General features: G+C 42.3%; 1 protein-coding gene across 3 annotated transcripts in view; it reads left to right on the top strand.

The window, feature by feature from the left end:
* Nucleotides 1-19,367, top strand: part of BOC (BOC cell adhesion associated, oncogene regulated) — a 52,368-nt gene that overhangs the window by 21,065 nt on the left and 11,936 nt on the right. For 2 of the 3 annotated variants that reach the window (XM_036746346.1, XM_036746345.1), the window contains exons 4-9: nucleotides 3,605-3,748; nucleotides 5,662-5,955; nucleotides 6,263-6,535; nucleotides 8,346-8,653; nucleotides 17,362-17,521; nucleotides 18,403-18,513. In XM_036746346.1, the coding sequence (XP_036602241.1) occupies nucleotides 3,605-3,748; nucleotides 5,662-5,955; nucleotides 6,263-6,535; nucleotides 8,346-8,653; nucleotides 17,362-17,521; nucleotides 18,403-18,513 (1,290 nt within the window). Of the gene's footprint in view, nucleotides 1-3,604; nucleotides 3,749-5,661; nucleotides 5,956-6,262; nucleotides 6,536-8,345; nucleotides 8,654-17,358; nucleotides 17,522-18,402; nucleotides 18,514-19,367 lie in introns of all 3 variants that reach the window. The other variant, XM_036746344.1, reaches the window with a different exon arrangement.

Here is a 19,367-nt window from a genome sequence, read left to right as displayed (position 1 = left end):
TTAACCTCTTTAGTGCTTTCTCCCTCTTCAGACTATCTTGTGTTTACTTAACTGCCTCCATGTTGTATCCCTCATAAGGCAGTGAATGTTTGTTGTTTTTTTTTAACGTTAATCCTCAGTGCCTAGCATATAGTAGGTGCTTAATAAGTATTAGTTGAGTTAAATTTAACTGAATTGAAAGCTCCACCCCTTGATTGACCTGGAGAACTTGTTTGCTACATTTTTTTAACTTTTTACTAAAGAATTTCTCACCATTTAGGGGTCCTGAATAATATGTCTACACTCTTACCATTTGATCCTCCTCAGTCGTCACCAGGATGGATTTTAGTTCTTTTTTTTTAATGGATTTTCTCCATTCATTTCTCCATTCATTTCAGAGCCTCCAACCAGGAAAATATCTGCTACTTCCCAGAATGTGCTATCTCTCTCCCCCTCCCAAATCCAACTGCTTCTCATGGTTTAGAGGCTATTGCTTGGAAGTGAATCCAACTTCTTCATAACATTGTAGGACACAGAGCTATCTAACCTCTTTCTCCCCTATTTCATTTTAAGAGAAGAGGAAACTGATACTCTGAGACCTGAAGTGACTTGACTCAGGAATAAAAAGGAGAGCCAGGATTCAAACTCAGGCTCTCTGGTGCCAAACAAATATGGGACTCTTTCCTCACACTTTAAAAGGTCCTTCTCCTGAAGTAATTTGTTTCCCCACAGATTTTCATGGGACATGGAATTTCATGATCATTCCCTTTATTTTATTTAAGAGCTTTATAATTTTCACATCATAGTTATTGTTGATTATAGATTTTTTAAAACGGCAACAAAATGGGTATGGCACAGAGTAAGTGCTTAATAAATGCTGATTGATCGATAGTAAAAATGGGTGTGTATCAGTTGAGTAAAAGCTGAACAAGTTGTGGAGTATGAATGTAATAGAATATTACTGCACCATAAGGAATAATGAATATAAGGGATTCATAGAAACGTGGAAAGACTTGTATAAAATGATGCAGAGCAGCCCCTAACCCTCACTCTCACTCTCACTCATACTCACACACTCACACACACACGCCATAGAACTCTTTCTTGTAACAAAGAAAAACACTTACCCAAAGCATTCTCATGTGGTGACCACTTCTAATAAGCCATAGTACCCCTTCTTTACTAAGAGGAAGATGTGTTTCCTTATCGGTTCTCTGGGTCTGGAGATGGTTTATTATAATTCAGCCCTTTAGTGTTATCCTTGACATTTTCGTAGTCGTTACGTGTCTCCTCTTGTTTCTGCTTTCTTCACTTTGTATCACTTTACACACCTCTTTCCATATGTCCATTAATTCCTCTTCTTCATCGTTCCTTATGGTGCAATAGTATTCCATTCCATTCATATACCACAATTTGTTCAGCCGTTACCCAATTGATGCACATCCATTTTGTTTCCAGTTTTATTTTTACTATCGATCAGTCAATAAGCATTTATTAAGTGCTTACTCTCTGCCAGGAACTGTGCTAAGCACTACGGATACCAAGAAAGAGCAGCAGCAGTTCCTTGAGGGCTGCTACAAATCTTTTGTGATATGTTGGATCCTTCTTTCTGTGTTAACCTTAGAGGTAGCTAAGTGGAGCAGTAGATAGATCACTGGGCCTGGACCTGAGTTCAAATGTGACCTCAGACACTTACTAACTGGATGGCTCTGGACAAATCACTTAACCTCTGTTTGCCTCAGTTTCCTCAAATGTAAAATGAGACTAACACTAGTACTTACCTTACAGAGTTGTTGTTAGGATCAAATGAAATTATATTTCTAAATACATAGAGACTGCTATGTTGTAGGTGCTATATATATATATATATACACACACACACATATATACATATATATACATATATATGTATATGTATGTATATGTGTATATATAATATATAAATGCCTGTTCCCCCTTCTCTGTATTAACCTCCTTGAGACTTGTGAATCTAGTAGTAGGATCACTAGATGATATATTTTTTTCCCTAAGATGGAGTGGGGTAGGCTAAGGCAGGGAATGAGGGGAGGAGGAATTTTAATTCTCTCTTGTCACCAACGGAAGCTAGGCAGCCAGGCTTCTCCCCAAATCTTTCTCCAGCCCTAGAAAAGTTATGGGATCCCCATTCACCTTACTGGATTGCTGTTAACACCAGTACACCTGGGGCTGTTGCCTCACTCCCACATGTCTCCTGGCATGGCTTGTCTGGAGCTGCAGGGACAAAGCCCTCTCCCAGAGAAGAAAATCAAAACAAAGAGAACTGACAAGTCAGTGTCTCACCTGCAGAGAGACGCTGAAAGCCACAGAGACAGTTGAGGTGTCAAGGAGTGGGGGAATCTGCTCCCTGGTTAATTAACCCTTCCCAGTCAGACTCGGGGTCCAGTGCCCACATCCCAGAAAGAAATAAACCACTGTGTTTGGTGCTTTAAAAAGGAAGAGTTTCACTGAGCCGGTAGAACAATGGTAGCTTAGATTTCATCCGTTCATCCAACAAATGTTTGTTCAATGCTTGCTTTGTATAAGATGCTGAGGTGGTAAAGATACAAAGATAAGATGATATGCTGGCAGACGTACAAAGATAAATTAGACCCTACCCTTAAGGAGTTTACATTCTACTAGGGAAAAATGGTGCTTGTATGTAAATAGTTGTAATACAAAATAGAGTCTGTGGTAATTCTGTAGGAGCAATACCGGCAAATTGCTATAGAAGCACGTAGAAGGGAGAAATCATTTTGGCAGAGGGCATCAGGGAAGGACTCCTGAAGGAAATGGCAGTTGAGCTGGCCCAGGCACGACTGGGAGGGTTGTTTTATAACCCACACTGTTTTTCAAAGTGATTTCACGTTCATTATCTCATTTAATTTTTGCCACAAACCTGTGAAGTGAGCAGGCCAGGTATTTTCATCTCCACTTTGCCAATAGGAAAAAAAAAACAAACCTAAAGCTCAGAGAGATTAAATGAGCTACAGGGCGAGTAAGTGGCAGGTCCAAAGGGTCAGGATTCAAAGCCCAGTAGTCTTTTTCCTATGTCCTCCTTCTACTTCATTTTTAAACGATTCATTCCAGGGAATTGGATGCTATTATTGAATTTTCTCTTTGTCTTTTCACCTTTACAACCCTATTTGGAACAGGTTGGGAAGCAGAGGGAGCAGTGGAGTAAGAGGATGTGAGTTCATGTCTACATCTGATGCTTAATATTTGTGGAACATTGGTCAAGTCACAATCTCCCTGAAACTCAGTTTCCCTATCTGTCAAATGAGGGTTTTGGATTAGATGAGGGATAGGGAGCCTACAGCCTCGAGGCCACATGCAGCCCTCTAGGGCCTCAAGTGCGGCCCTATGACTGAATCTAAACTTCATGTAACAAACCCCCTTCATAAAAGTATTTGTTCTGTAAAATGTGGACTCAGTCAAAAGGCTGCACCCAAGGACCTAGAAGGCCACAGATTCTCCACCCATGGACTCGATGTTCTCTGAAGTCCCTTTCAATTCTGGATCTGTGATAAAGAGATTGAAACGTGCCTTGCCTTGCTCAAGGCAAAACTCATGAATTGAGGTCCTATCTGTTCCCTCGTCTCTTTGGCAGACAATTACCTGATAATGCCATCAGGAAACCTCCAGATTGTCAATGCCAGCCAGGAAGATGAAGGGATGTACAAGTGTGCTGCGTACAACCCTGTGACTCAGGAGGTGAAAACTTCCGTCTCCAGCGATCGGCTTCGTGTACGACGTAAGAGAACGCGGGTTTTCTAGGGGTTGGGGAATGTTCCTCCTTTTGAAGAGTGGAGGAAGGAAGGAGGCTGAGAACCAGAGTCCCTCTTTTTCTACAATGTGACCTGTGTCAGTAGGCAAAAAATGGCAGCCCTCAGAGAGCCAAGGTAGCAATGCAGGCTCAGTGTTCAAAGATTGAGAGGTTGGAGGGGTTTTTTTTTTCCCTCTCTCTCTCCTTGCCCACATGCATACCAATGGTTTGTCTTTGAGGAGCTGTATTCCCAGTTAGTATTCCCTCCCTAAAACAGATCATCAGCCTTTGCCACACCTGTACTCTGACAGATTGTAATAAGGAATGGGCATCTCCCATCATACTGCCAGGAATTCATTGGTTTCCCTCTCAGGAGAGGAGGAGAGCAGTAGCCATGTATCGGGGCACAGAATGAAAGGTTTCCAGTTTTTCCCCTTTTGCTACGCTAATATGTAGAATAGGGCTGTCCAATATGCAGCCGCAGTTCGATTTATGTGACCTGCCTACAAGCATAGAAATTTACATACATACTTTAGTAAACGAAGCCGAGCCACCACAGAGCTCTCGCTAAAATGCCAAATCAAAATACATTGTCTATCGTTTCAACAACGACCTAAGGTTGGACAGCCCTGATGTAGAAGAAATGACTTAAAGCTTGTAATGTACAGTTGCTGTCCCAATTACCCTTGGTTAGCATTAGACATGAGGTCAAAGATCATAGGATCACAGAGATACCTTATTAGGTGTTCTTAACCCAGATTCTGTGAACTTTTTTTTCTTTAACATTTTTGGTAACTGTAGGCAGTAGTCAATAGTCAATAAAAATTTATCAAGCACTTACTATGAGCCAAGCATGGTGCTAAGTGCTGGGGATACAAATAAGGAAAAGAGAGAAGTCCCTGCCCTCAAGGCGCTTACAGTCTAATTGTCTGGAAGCTCTGAGCTGTTCTATAAAGGGAAGTTTGGGGAGTTTTTTTTTTTGCCTCACCCTCCAATAAGAGGGGAGAGGCCACTGAGGATACTGAGGAGGTGTTGAGTGCCAAAGTTAACGTATTCTCTATGATGAGATTTCTGGTGGTGAGCCTATGTTGGGCAGCTAGATGCTACAATGGATAGAGTGACATACTTGGAGTCAGGAAGACTCCTCTTTCTGAGTTCAAGACTGTCCTCAGACACTTACCAACTGTATGACCCTGGGCAAGTCACTTAACCCCATTTGCCTCAGTTTCCTCATCTGTTAAGTGAACTAGAGAAAGAAATGGCAAACCACTCCAGTATCTTTGCCAAGAAAACCCCAAAATGGGGTCACAAGGAGTTGGATATGACAGAACAACAGCGATCGTGGGGGGCAGGGAAATGATGTTTATAGAGTTAGAACCAAACAGAACAGCTGGCGGGGAATATAAATTAGTTTACTTTGTAGTTCCATCTGTTTTATTTTATGCATTTAAAACCACTATTCTGTAAAGAGGTCCATAGGTTTCACCAGGCTGCCAAAGAGGTCCATAACACAAAAAAAGATGAGGGCCTCTTCTATAAATCACCTGCATAGATGAAGAAAGTGAGACATTGAGAGGTTAAATAATTTTTCCAAGTGTGTTAGTAAGGGAGAGAGTGGGATTTTGAAACCAGGTCCTCTGATGCAGAGCTTATTAAATTATATGCTCCGGGAGGGCAGTCAAGGTGTACTCACATGCATTCACAGGCTGGGGGTTCAGGACTGACCTCTACTTTCCCTGGGAATACAGTCTCACTTGGCTCAGGTACAGAGGGTTTTGTCAGTTTCCAAGATTGGCTCTCCCAAGTCTTATCAAGACAACATTGATTTAGTATCTATCTCTTTTAGAAAACAGCAGGTTACAGACTTTGTGCTTCTGTTTTTCTCTTCTCTATCATCCCAGGCTCTACTGCTGAAGCCGCTCGGATAATTTACCCCCCAGAAGCTCAGACCATCATTGTGACCAAGGGCCAGAGCCTCATCCTGGAGTGTGTGGCTAGCGGAATCCCACCTCCAAGGGTCACCTGGGCTAAGGATGGGTCCAGTATTGTGGGCTACAACAAAACCCGCTTCCTGCTCACCAACCTCCTGATTGACACTACCAGTGAGGAGGATTCTGGAAGCTACAGGTGCATGGCAGACAATGGGGTTGGGGAGCCAGGAGCGGCGGTCATACTCTACAATGTCCAAGTGTTTGGTGAGTGCCACCTTCATTCTTGTCTTTTCTCTTCCTTGTACTGTTACTTCCCTTCCACGGATGAGCATGATTGGGCTCATATTGTCAGGTCCTCAGGTCACACAATCAGTGAGTAGCAAGGTGGGAACTCTAATAACTGTTTGGATGGAACCAGGCAGAGTATAATATACTCTTCCCTGAAGTTGCTGTGAGTGCCAGCCTCCCATACTTTTTCTAATATCATTCAGTTTAGGGCATGAGGGAGAGGTAGCAGATTTCTTCCTCTTGTAACTATTGTAACCTTGTTTTTTTTTTCCTCCCCATTAAGAGCCCCCTGAAGTCACCATGGAGCTATCTCAGCAGATCATCCCATGGGGACAGAGTGCCAAGTTTACCTGTGAAGTACGGGGGAACCCTCAGCCCTCGGTGCTTTGGCTGAGAAATGCCGTGCCCCTAGCCGCCAGCCAGCGTCTGCGACTCTCCCGTAAGGCCCTACGGGTGGTGAGTGTAGGTCCTGAGGATGACGGGGTGTACCAGTGCATGGCAGAGAATGAAGTTGGAAGTGCCCAGGCTATGGCACAGCTGAAGACAGCCCGGCCTGGTGAGTTGGCCCCAAACATCCCATCTTCTTTTGGCTACAACATTTGCATCTGTATTTTATTCATTGCTTATCCTTAACTCTGTAGAGCAAAGAAAAGATAGTCAACCCTCCTCAGTTTAACTCAATTAAACTAGTGTTAATTGAGTGCTAACCATAAGATATCTTCAAGGAGATTTTAAGATCTTGATGTAAAGAGAAGAGTTATATGCATGAATAATTCAAGACTAACAGAAAGAGTACATAATAATAATTAGAAACCAATACTAGACAGTTTGGAATAGACTACTGAATTGCATATAAACATCAAATTCTGAAAAATGCATTTTGCAGATAATAACTGCTATGAATGGTATAGGGAAGATATGAGATCAGTGCTGAGCAGTGTCAGTGGGGAAGGCTTTACGAGGAAAGCGTTTGTTTTGCCCACTCCCATCTACTTTCAGCTGATTTCTAATTTCCTGTTGTTCCCCAGTTACTCTCAGATTCTCACAGCCCACACTATTCCCACCCTATTATTGTCTGTGTTATTTAGTCAGTTTTCAGTCTTGTCTTACTGTTCATAATCCCTTTTGGGGTTTTCTTGGCAAAGACGCCAGAGTGGTTTGTCATTTCATTTTCCAGCTCATTTGACAGATGAGGAAACCGAGGCAAACAGGGTTAAGTGACTTGCCCAGGGTCACACAGGCCCAGTGCTCTACCACTTACCTGCCTCATCTCATTCCCACTCCATTACCTCAGTGGAGTAGGGGAAACATATCTGAGCATGGGTAATGGCGCTCCTCAGTCCTTGTCCTACTTACTCCCGGTTAGCACTGGACATTACTAGGTTGTGTGTTTCATGAGGTCAGGGGTCATAGAGGTGAAGCTGAAGGGGACCTTTATCTACTCCAAGCTCCTCATTTCCCCATTGAGGAATACTGAGGATCAGAGAGGATCAAGGCCACATTGGTACTAAATGGCAGAGCTGGGTTTTGAACCCAGGTTAGTTGATACAGAGCTTTTAAAAATATATACTCTGTAAGAGCAAGAATGGATTCCTATTGATCGTTATATCTCCCCCAGGATCTAGCACAGTGCTCTGGACACATCAGGCTTTTGACAGATGTTTAATCTGAATATGTTGAATTCTAACATCTGGCCCCCACCATCTTGGGAAAAGGAGAGAAGAACATTTGACAACAAATACTCATAAAAGCTATCCTGCTTTAGAAACATTGTGGTCATCTGCGAGCCGTTTAGTGTGTGCACTGGGACTTGGGCTGTCTAAGGCGAGCATTTCAGATACCACCTTCTCCAACCCCACAGTACCACAAAACTCCTTTCCATCTTAGGAAGGGGCCTGTCTTGGTTACTTCTAGAACCTATGTATTATTCAGTTACATAGTAGGAGCTTAGTATGTATCAGTATGTATTCATTCGCAGCTAGGTGGCTCAGCAGATAGAGCACCGGGCCCGGAGTCAGGAAGACCTGAGTTCAAATCAGATACTTACTGGCTATGCAAGTCACTTAACATATGTTTGTCTTAATCCACTGGAATAAGAAATGGCCAACTACTCCAGTATCCAAGAAAACCCCATGACCCATGGGTCATGAAGAGTCAGACGTGACTGATACTCATTTATCCTGATTTTCATTTTTAATATCGTGGTCTCAAAATCTTACTTCCTGTGTCTCCCGATTCCCTTTGACTCTTTTCTCTATTTTCAAGCAAATATGTCCAGTAAAGAAAGGCAAGTTGTAACGATCTCAGGCAAGTAGTAGCATTTAAAATGGCTCTTCCTTATGTCTACTTTCCTCTTTTGTCTTCAGGAACAACCCTGAAACCATGGCGAGAGGCCAAGCTTGGATCAGCTCAGTCTCCCACACCTCCTGCTAGGCCTAGCAGCCCCGATAGGACTCTGAGGGATCGAGCTATGCTCCTGAGGCCTAGGCCAACAGCCCTGCCTGGCTCCCTACAGTGCACAGCTGCAAAGGGGCCAGTGTCTCCAGCTGAGGCTCCTGTCATCCTCAGCTCTCCCAGGACTTCCAAGACAGACTACTACGAGCTGGTGTGGAGGCCTCGGCATGACAGTAGTAACAGAGCTCCAATCCTGTACTATCTGGTGAAGCACCGCAAGGTAGGGTCTTTTTGTTCCAGCTCCCCACCTAGTGGTGTTGAGATGGGGTTAGACTTCCCCCTGGCTTTGTTGCTGGGGAATTTCTAAAATCCATGATGCCCCCTTTTAGGGTGGGGCTGTATAAGAAACTTGACAACCTTTTTCTTCCTTGTCTAATACTCCTGCTCAGAACCCCACAATGAGGTTCCACAAACCGGGAATCTGGGGTTCAGCCATTCATCTTGTGGAGTTGTATGTTGCTACCCCTATGCCCACCCATCTCATCGCCATAGGAGTTTCCCACTTGAACACAACCCTAACCTCCTTCTCTCCCAAAAATCCAACCTCCCAGACTGTCAACACATGGACCATACTAGGCAGGGTAGCTGTGTGAGTGAAGAGAAGGCATCATTAGGAGAGATGCCAAAACTCAAGTGTGACACTGAGGTTACAAACTTAGGAGGAATATGGCACCCTCAACGGAAACTGGGAGGTAGAGTTGCCATTCTTCAAAGCTGGCAATACTTCTCAGTCAAACGAACTATGGCTGATCAGGATTTCCCAACTGGGAAGGAACAGCCATTTCAATGTCTAATAAACCCAGGAAAGAACCATAATTTTGGCCCAATCACAACTCTTGTTTCTTTTTCCCAGAAGTTGCTTTGTGCCTGACTCTCCTTGGAAGTTTTACAAACCTTAAAGTACTATGTAAATGTTATTATCATGCCATTCGCAGGTTGCTCACATGTCATTCACATCTCATTTCTGCATGTCACTCACATGGCATTTCTGTGTCAATCGCACGCCACTCACATGGCGTGAGTCATATGTGTGTCGCTCACATGTAATTCACATGTCATTTCTGTCTTAATTGCATGTCATCCATGTGTCACATGTCATTCACGTGCTGCTTCTGTGTCACTCACATGTCATTCTCATGTTGTTCGAACGAGTGTCATCCCTATTAATCACACATCACTCACATGCCATTCAGTGTTGTTTCTGTGTTGCTAGCATGTCTCTCACATGCCATTTCTGTGCCATTCACATGTCATCTGCATGTAGTTTCTGTGTTGATTGCATATTGCTCACATGTCATTCATGTGTCACTCACATAATTTGTGCCTGTCACGTGTCACTCACATGTAGCACAGTGTCACTTATGTGTTAATCATGTGTTGCTCACATGTCACCCCTGTTAATCACATGTGGTACGCATGTCATTTACATGTCTGTCGTTCTGTGTTGATAGCATGTCAGTCCTGTTAATCACGTGTTGCTCTCATGTCATTCACATGTAATATCTGTGTTGATCGCATGTTGCTTGGGCCCACAGGGGCAATGTGATATTTTGGAAAGAACACTGAATTTGGGGTCAGGAGGACCAAGGTTCAAATCCTGCTTCTGCTAGTGAGCAAGCCATTACCTCACTGCCTCAGTTTCCTCTTAATAGATGTAAAATAGATGACCTCTATGGACCACCTCTAGATTGTATAATCACTGGTACCCTGCAGTATCCTAGCATTGATAAACTGTCTTTGAAGGCAGAAAAATACAAGGAGACAGTCATTATGAGCATGTTTTCTGTGGAGGTTTAAAGTATTCCTCCAGAGTTTTTGGAATTGAATTTTAATTCTACCTTTGCCCAGAAGATATTGTAGGTTATAAGCCAACTGTACCATTTCAGACCTCAAGTATTCCCTTTTGAACAGCAGCTTCTCTGTCAAGGTGAATATTGAGCAGATCCCTGGGGAGAGTCGTTTGGCTCTGTGGTAGAAAGAACCCCAAGAATCACTAGAATCAGCTTCACTGTTTCTGTTGATTTTAGGTCTTAATTACAAGCCAGCACAGTAAGGCTGGGGATATATTCACTACTTCAGGATACCTATTTGTCTTCAGAGGAGGTTTCCATTATTTTTTAGTTTGTCTTTTTCTTTTAAAAAAATCCTTAACAACATTTTTCTTCACGCTGAGTGCATGAGGTTTCCTTATTTTTTCTTAAGAGCACAAGCATTTTCTTGATAAACATCGAAAACTTTTCACTACGTTTACCACTTAAAGATAACTATTCCTCTTTGGAAGAAGTCAACAAATCTTTATTAAGCACTAACTGTATGTCAGGCAATGTGCTGAGGCTCAGGGATGCAAAGAAATGCAAAAAACAATCCCTGTCATCAAGGAGCTTACAGTCTAATGGGCAAGACAACATGCAAACAACTATGTACATACACAATGTATACACACACACACACACACACACACACATTTGGATGTAGTAGATGGAAGGTAAAGGTAGCTAGATGGTGCAATGGATGGAGTACTAGACCTGGAGTCAGAAAGACTTATCTACCAAAGTTCAAATCCAGCCTCAGACACTTCCTAGCTGTGTAACCCTGGGCAAGTCACTTAACTCTGTTTGCCTCAGTTTCCTCATCTGTCAAATGAGCTGGAGAAGGAAATGGCAAACAACTCCAGTATCTTTGCCAAGAAAACCCCAAATAGGACCATAGAGAGCTGGACACAACTGAAACAAATGAACAGCATTGCCACCTCTTCAGGCACCAGGAACATGTCATCCTTTTAACCCTTAGCAGATGGATGCCTTGCAGCAAGCAGACTAATGAGAAAGGGAATTCAATAGTCTCAAACACAAGGCAGTTTTGCATGGAAAGAGGTGTACCAGGATTCATTTTCCTATGTAGCTGGACTCCTCCATCTCCTAGGCTTATACCAAATCAGAGATGGGAGGATAGTAGGAAACAAATTCCCTTGGTCCCCCAAAAAAAGATCTGAGGTAGACAAGGATAATATTTTTCAGATCCATAGGGGGCCACCAAAGCTGTCCCACTGAGCAACACAATGGCAGTGATCAGGCTGTGGTGATCTGGAAATGCCAGCACTGTGACATAATTTATCTTCTTGTCTTGTTGGACAGTGACTAATTACCTTGACATTATTATTTTTTGCCAAACCCAGGGGAAGTATGAGGCCTGAGAAGGGAAGATTGAGGGGATCAGGAGAAGCCAGAAAAGCAGTGGCCCAGCTGCCCTAAGGGTGCAAAGGCTCTGGTGTTACTAGAGTTACTAATGATATCAGCAAGGCAGAAATGATGTTTGGAAAGAAGTTTCTTTCCTGAGAATCAGTATGTCTTTGAGATTGTGACGGACAAAAAGAGTTGAAAAACACAAGAGTGAACCTGTTAGGATTTTTTTTTACACACCAGGGAGCCGAAATCATCCTGGCAGGTTTTGCTTTTTCACACGTGTGTAACACGTTTCATTTCCTGGTCCATCTTGCACATGCCCTGTACTACCGTGTTTGGATTTCCAACACCACTGGGGATTCACAGCTTATGAAAACTTCACCCTTTTGGCACAAATTAAGAAAAAATTGATATTAAGCCCAAAACATCCTCGTCCCTTGAATGGTAGGTTTTGTTCTATTTTTGTAATATTCCACGTGGGGATAAAAGTCTTTTCCTACCAGTCATTTCCTCCCTGGCAAATTCTTATTTTGCTTTTCAGTAGAAATCTCTTACTTTAGGTGAGTCATAGTATCATAGATTTAGAGCCGGAAGGGATCTTAGAGACTATCAATTCCAACCTCCTCATTTTACAGATGAGGAAACTGAGGCTCAGAGAGATTGCACTCTTCCTGGGGTCACGCAACTAGCAAGTATCTGAGGAAGAATTTTAACTTGGTTTTTCCTGATTCCAAGTCCATTGCTCCCTGTGCTATGCTTTTACTGCCTCAAGCACTGCCACATAGAATCCAGGTATTTTAGGCATTGGAGACAGTTGTGCAAAGACAAGGAAATGCTGAATTTTGATATTTGCAATTAGATCATTTTGGTTAGGATATAGGACATATACAATCATAGAGATCTAGGACTAGAAGCAACCTCAGAGACCATCTAGTCTAACCCCATGTAATGGCAAGCAAAGTGGGGCTTTTTGTTGCCTTTTGTTTTGGAGTGCTTCTCAGCACCAAGTCAATCAAGTGACTTTGATTGAGTCTTGCCTTTGTAGGAAGGCCTACACCCTCTTGCTATTTAGGTCACGAGAGGTGTGAAACCCTCAAGAGGTGTGAAGCGCTCTGACCCTGAAAAAGGGCATATATACTCTGAGATTAGCATTTTATTTGGGGCTCGCTCATTGGAAGAGTGTTGGTGTGGAGACTCTGGGTAGCCATTGAGGAGCCCCCTGGCTTTGAAAACCCAAATATTAGTGCTTTTCTTTCTGGTAACCATGTATGTATAGCTTTGGTCAGACAACTAGAAGCCTGTCTGTTGATTTATGTTATTTGCCCTGTTTATATAATTTCTGCTTGTAATTTCTGTTTCTGTTTTCTCTAAAGTTCAGAGTGCTGACTTTTTCCCCTGAACTAAGTGAATGACATATGTATGTTTAATTAAAGTGAGATTGTAAACCCTTTAAAGTTGCATTCCTTAAAAAAGCAGATCAAAGAGTCTGTGCTGGCAGCCCTCCTGTGTGCTGGTGTTATTGTCCTTACACAGACACAGTAGCGGCAAGTAGCATTGTTCTTACACCCCATCATTTTTTGTAATAGGTGAGGAAAATGAAGTCCAGGGGTAATGAGGTAGCACAGGGGAAGGAGTACTGAGCCTGGAGTCAGGAAGACCTAAGTTCAAATCTTGTCAGCCTTAGAAACTTATTGACTGTGTGATTCTAGACAAGTCACTTAACCTTTATCTTCCTCAGTCTTCTCATCTATACAATGGGGATAATAATAGCACTTACATCCTAGGGTTGTTGTGAGGATCAAATGAGATAAATATCATAAAGCACTTAGCACAGTGCCTGGCACATAGTAATTGCTGTATAAATGTTAGCTGTGAAGTGACTTGCCCAAGATCACACAGCTAGGACATTATAAAGGGGAGTGGTATGAGATATCTGGAAAGAAAAACTGGATCCAAATTGTAAAAGGCTTTAAGAACCAAGGCAAAGAGATTGAATTTTATTCTAGAAATAGAATCACAGGGGAGTGACAAAGTCAGACCTATGCTTTAGGAAAATCTATTTTGGCAGCTAGATGTAGGATAATTTAGAGGAGAGAGGGAATGGAAGCAAGGAAACCAGTTAGGAAGCTTTTGCAAAAGTCCAGGCAAGAGATGAGGGCCCAGACTAGGACTGTGGGAAAGTGAATAGAAAAAAGGGGGACCAAGGTGAGGGGTATTGGGAAAGTAAAATTGACAAGGCTCTCCATCTCCAATTGTATGTGGGGATAAAAGAGACAGGAGTCATGTTTCTAAACATGCGTAACTAGAGAGATAGTGGTACCCTCAATAGAAATTGGAGGAAAGTTTGAAGGATGTGGGTAGTTTAGAAGGAGTCAATAAACACTTATTAAATACCTACTGTATACCAGGCACTGTGCTAAGTACTGGGGATGCAAAAAGAGGCAAAAGGCAATCCCTGCCTGCAAGGATCTCATAATCTAATGAAAATGACAATAAGCAAGCAAATATGCACAAACAATACATAAAGGATAAGAGAGTGTGAGGAAGAAGAGGGTAATGAGCAGTGCCAGAGGATGCTTCAGTGAGATCAAGAATGAGGACTAAGAACAGGCGGTTGGATTTTACAATTAAGAGGTCAGGATATGGGAAAGACAATGAGCTTCTTTTGTACATGTTGACTTAGAAATGCCTATGAGATTTTCAGGTGTAAATATCCAAAAGGTAATTGGTGATATAGGCCCAGAGTGCACAAGAGAGGTCAGGGCTAGATATATAGATCTGGGAGACATTCACACAGATAGTAATGGAACCCAAGAAAGCTGATAAGAGAGGATATAGAGAGAGGAAAGGGGAACCAGGACAGAGTGTTGGGGAATATCCACCATTAAGGGGGTGGAATGTGAATGGTGACCTGGCAAAGACTACTGAGAAAGAGTGATCAGATAAGATGATAGAAAGCCAGGAATAAGATGGAGCGAGATGAAAAGGTGGTGATCCTAGAATAGAGAGATGTGGACCAAATGATCATACAATTAGGTGAATTTGGAACTGGTTGAATGATTGGATGCAAAGAGTACTCATTAATGCTTCTACTCAAGGGGGAGGAATATGTCACTGAATCGTTCAACATTTTTATCAATGACTTGAATGAATACACAATGGCATGCCTACTCCACAAGTGACAAAAAGTTTAGAGGGACAACTTGCACATTGGATAAAAGAGTCAAAATCCCAAAGGGTCTTCAGTCTCTATATTTAGCTGTGATTTCTTCCCTGAGCTCCAGTCTTGTATCACCAACTGCCTATTGGTCATTTCGAACTGAATGTCCCAAGGGCATTCAAATTTAACATCTCTAAAACAGAATTCATCATCCCCACCCCCACCCATCACTCCTGTGAACTTGCCTATTTCTTTTAAGGGTATCGCCATCATCCTAGTCTCAAAACATCAGTGACTTCCTCAGCTCACCTCCCATTTCCAATCAGTCTTGTCATTTCTATTTCCATAGTATCTCCTGTATATATCCCTTTATTTCCACTAACACAGCTGCCATCCCAGTTCAGGACCTCATTACATCCCATTTTTTTTTAGTTTCGATAGCCTCTTAATAAGTCTCCATGCCCCAAACCTCACTCCAATCTATCCTTTTCACAGCTGCCAAAGTAAATTTTCTAGAGTATAGGTCTGATCACATCACCTCCTTCCCCACTCAATAAATTTCAGTGACTCCCTATTATGTTTAGAATCAAACATAAACTCTGTTTGGTATTTAAAGCACTTTGCACCTGGCTTTTTCCTATACTCCTCTAGTCATATTGGCCTTCTTACTGTTCCTCACATAGAACCCTGAGCCTCCTGTATCCATGCCTTTTTACCGACTGTCTTCTATGCCTGGAATGCTCTCCATAATCTTCTTCACGTCTTGTAATCCCCAGCTTCCTTCAAGACTCAGTTCAAATATGACTTGTTTCCCTCTAAAGTTACTTTGTATCTACCCTGCATGTATCTTGTATATAGCTATCTAGGTGCATGTTGGCTCCTCCATTAGAATGTGAGCTTCTTAAGGAGAAGCACTCCTTTTGCATTATATCCCCAGCTCTTAGAACAGTGTCTGATGCATTTTAAGTGCATAATAATCACTTGTTGATAAATTGATCTCAATAAGCTAAGACAATGGACCAAATCTAATACTAAGGATAGGATCTGGACTTGGGATTTCATTGATATAGGGAACTCCCAAGTAAAAAATAAACCCCTCTACCAATGCAGGTAGGCACCTCCTCTGCACCTTAAAAGGTTTCTCAGAGTAGTGGGAGGCTAAGTAATTTGCTCAGTCACATGGCCCGTATGTGTCACAGGCAGGATTTGAATTCAGTTCCTCCTGGCTTCAAGGTCAACTCTCAAAAATCTAATAATATTAATTTTTGTAAATGTTTATTTTTAAAATAAATGTTCTTATTAAAATATTATTAACATTTTAATTTTTAAAAATTTAAAAAGTTAACTGACACAATAAGAAGTAAAACTTACATAAAATCTTTAACGTGTAACAAAGAATCAAATAAATTAAAAACAAGAATCAAGCATGAAGTTTTTGTCTACCTCCAGCTTTTTGTTGTTGGTTTGTTTGTTTGTTTTTTTAAGACAAAATTTAATAGAAATGTAAAATCCCAGTATGGCTGGACAGAAATTTGTCCAAAAAAGACCTTTGGGGTTTAGGGAACTTCAAGCTCGTTATTAATCAACACTGATATAGCAGCCACGAGAGCCAGGGAGAGCTTAGGCTGAATTAGGAAAGACATAGTGTTGGGAATGAGTAAGATGGCGGTCCCACCGTGCTCTGGTCAGATCACTTTTGAACTATTCGTTCGGTTGGAGCATTATCAATCGTCAGCGTTCATTTATTAATGCCTACTTACTGTCCTTGTGCTGGGCACAAAGATACAAATAAAAAGAAGAAAACAATCACTCCTCTCAATGAGTTTACATTCTAATGGGGAATCACTACATTAGGAAAGTGACACCCTAGAGTATATACTGATGAGGGTAATTAATTGGACCCGAGACCATGCCATACAACAATCCAGAGAGGATGTTAAGCCTAGAAAAGGGAAGACTTGGAGGGAACAAGCTGGCTGTCACTGAGTATATCAAGGCTGATCATGAGGGAAGAACAGTTTGGATTTTTTCCCCCTTAAACCCAAAAGGCATATTAGGAGTAATGAATAGAAATTAAAGAGAGGCAGGTTTTGGCTTCCTTTAAGGACAAATGCGTATCTGCAACAGCAATCTAAAAATGGAATTGGCTGGGCAGGAGGAAATGGGTTTCTCATCATTTCAGGTCTTCAAACTCAATTTGGAGGATCGCTTATTGGGGATATTGTAGAGAGGATTACTGTTCAGGTTACCAGTGAGACTGGAAAAGTCCTTTCCAATTCTGTGATTCTGTGAAGTTGGTATGGGCAGAATATCTGCAATAACATCAGGGTTTCTCTGATTTCCTAAACTGTTTTAGTTATAAAATAAAAATAAAATAATTTTTCATAGGTTTTATAGGCCTTTGTGAAAATTCTTACAGGGCCTACCTGATATCACAGCATAACTGACCCTTTCTCTACCATTCCTCCCCACGAAATCTCTGCCATTTCTGCCTTCCTCCTTAGTGAGTCCTTTCTAACTCCAAAAAGCACTTAGTAGAAATCTCTGGAAAAGACCAGACCTCATATAAGCCCTTTTCTCTAGCAGGTTACAAATTCTTCTGATGAGTGGACCATCTCAGGCATTCCAGCTAACCAACACCGCCTGACACTGACCAGATTGGATCCTGGGAGCTTGTACGAAGTTGAAATGGCAGCTTACAACTGTGCTGGGGAGGGACAGACAGCCATGGTCACATTTCGAACTGGTAACAGTCATATGCTACCTCATTGGCTTTTGGGCTTCATCCCTAGAGGCTATTGAAGGGCTTCTCCCTGCATGAGAAAGGAGTTTCTCTTCCCCCCCACTCCTTGTGAAAATCTTGGCCTTTAACTTTCTGTATAGTTGGTATTTCCATTTGTTATAAAACCTCCTGGGATCTGTGTTGGTGATTACTTGTCCTCCTTATGTGTTTTCCCTAACGTCTCCAGATAGATGAGATACCCTATTTCCATTCCTGGTTTTATAACTTTATACAGCATTTTGAACCTGGTTCTCCTCCCTCTCTTAATACCAAGGGATAGCAGTATTATATTGGGGGTAAAGCAGAACTAGAAAATTAAGTCATGTTTTAAAAAATTAATTCCTTCTACAAGATTTGTTAAGCACCTACCATATAAGTATATATGGCTTTTGCCTCTTGCGATCTCCCCTCACCCTGGGCTAGTACCTTGTGTAAGGGAAGGGTCCTGCCCCTCTACTAAGAGCATGCCCAAGTATTCTATGACTTTTTCCTTTCTTCTTACCCCTCACTATGGGATGAAAGAAGGCTTTGATTGGCTGCTGAGCCAGAACTGAGTATAATTAGGACCTTTTTCCTATTGCTGACTTCAAATGAGGAAATTGAACTACAAGGGTCTCCATGTGGTAAATTGTAGCAGCAAGACACTGTGCGTGTTCAGAGAGGATGCTGCCCCCCACCCCACATTGGCCACTTCTCTTCTGCTCCCCACCCTCCAGCAACCCCTTATATTTATATCAACTGCTTAGAACATCCGGCACTTCCTTGGAGTAACACCTTTGTGAGATATAAACACAGATGCACTACACCCTCCCTTCCTCCCTAAACTTAACCCCTTTTTGGTACAGGTCGGAGGCCCAAACCTGAGATTGTTGCCAGCAAGGAGCAGCAGATCCAGAGGGATGATCCAGGTGCCAGCACCCAAAGTAACAACCAGCTAGACAACAGCCGCCTCTCTCGTAAGGCTCCTCTAAAAGCAGCTGGGGGAGGAGGGGAAGGTGACCGGGAGGCCCAAGTGATCAATGGTGGGAAGAAGTAGGGAAATTGAACTCAGTCTCAGAGGTCCATTTTGTTGTATGGGTTGCTAGGGTCTGTTGTTATAAGGGCCCATAATTTTGTAAGACCTTGTCCTGAAATGCTCCTTAGGCTAATGGGGGGGGGGGAGAGGGGAGGTAGGAGAGAAGCATATACATAAAATATTAGAAACATACATCTTAGAAATATATGTTATAAAAATATTCCCTTCTTCACTCTACTCTGAACATTTTTTTTAAGTCTCTCTGGGTATTGGGATGTTGGGCATCTGCTGGGTGAGAGCACAGGAAGAAGGACCTTGTTCCTCCTTCTTATGTTACTCAAGCCTTAGTCAGGGAGTTCCTTCCCTTGAGAAAGGGACCTGCTGTAATGACCACCACACTGGTACACCCAGGATGGCTGCTAGTGCAGATTCTTAGATCTGCTTCACTAAGGAAAGATAGTTGTTTCAGGGGCCAACAATCTTTCTTTCTTAATCACATAAAATACAAACACAGGAAATAGAAGAGAAATAAAGGCCAACAGAGAGGGCTCTGCTGCCTGAATCAAAGTTTTACATCCACCCTGAATCACAGCATCTTTCTCATAAGTGAGCCCCCAAAGCAAAAGCTCACCTCTCACAATATATACTCTCAGCTAATAGGCTCAGAGCCAGAAGGCGTCACAACCCAACTCATTGCCTAATTAGCTTATGAACAAAAGGTGTGCAAGCCTTCCAATAAGCAACCTTCCCTTAATGTGCTCCACATGAGGCTTATTAATAGGTGGGGAAGATCTT

Source organism: Trichosurus vulpecula, chromosome 2 (genome assembly GCF_011100635.1).
Source record: "Trichosurus vulpecula isolate mTriVul1 chromosome 2, mTriVul1.pri, whole genome shotgun sequence".
Lineage (NCBI taxonomy): Eukaryota > Metazoa > Chordata > Mammalia > Diprotodontia > Phalangeridae > Trichosurus > Trichosurus vulpecula.
Note: the sequence above shows the minus strand (reverse complement) of the source record. Positions and strands in the feature narration are given on the sequence as shown.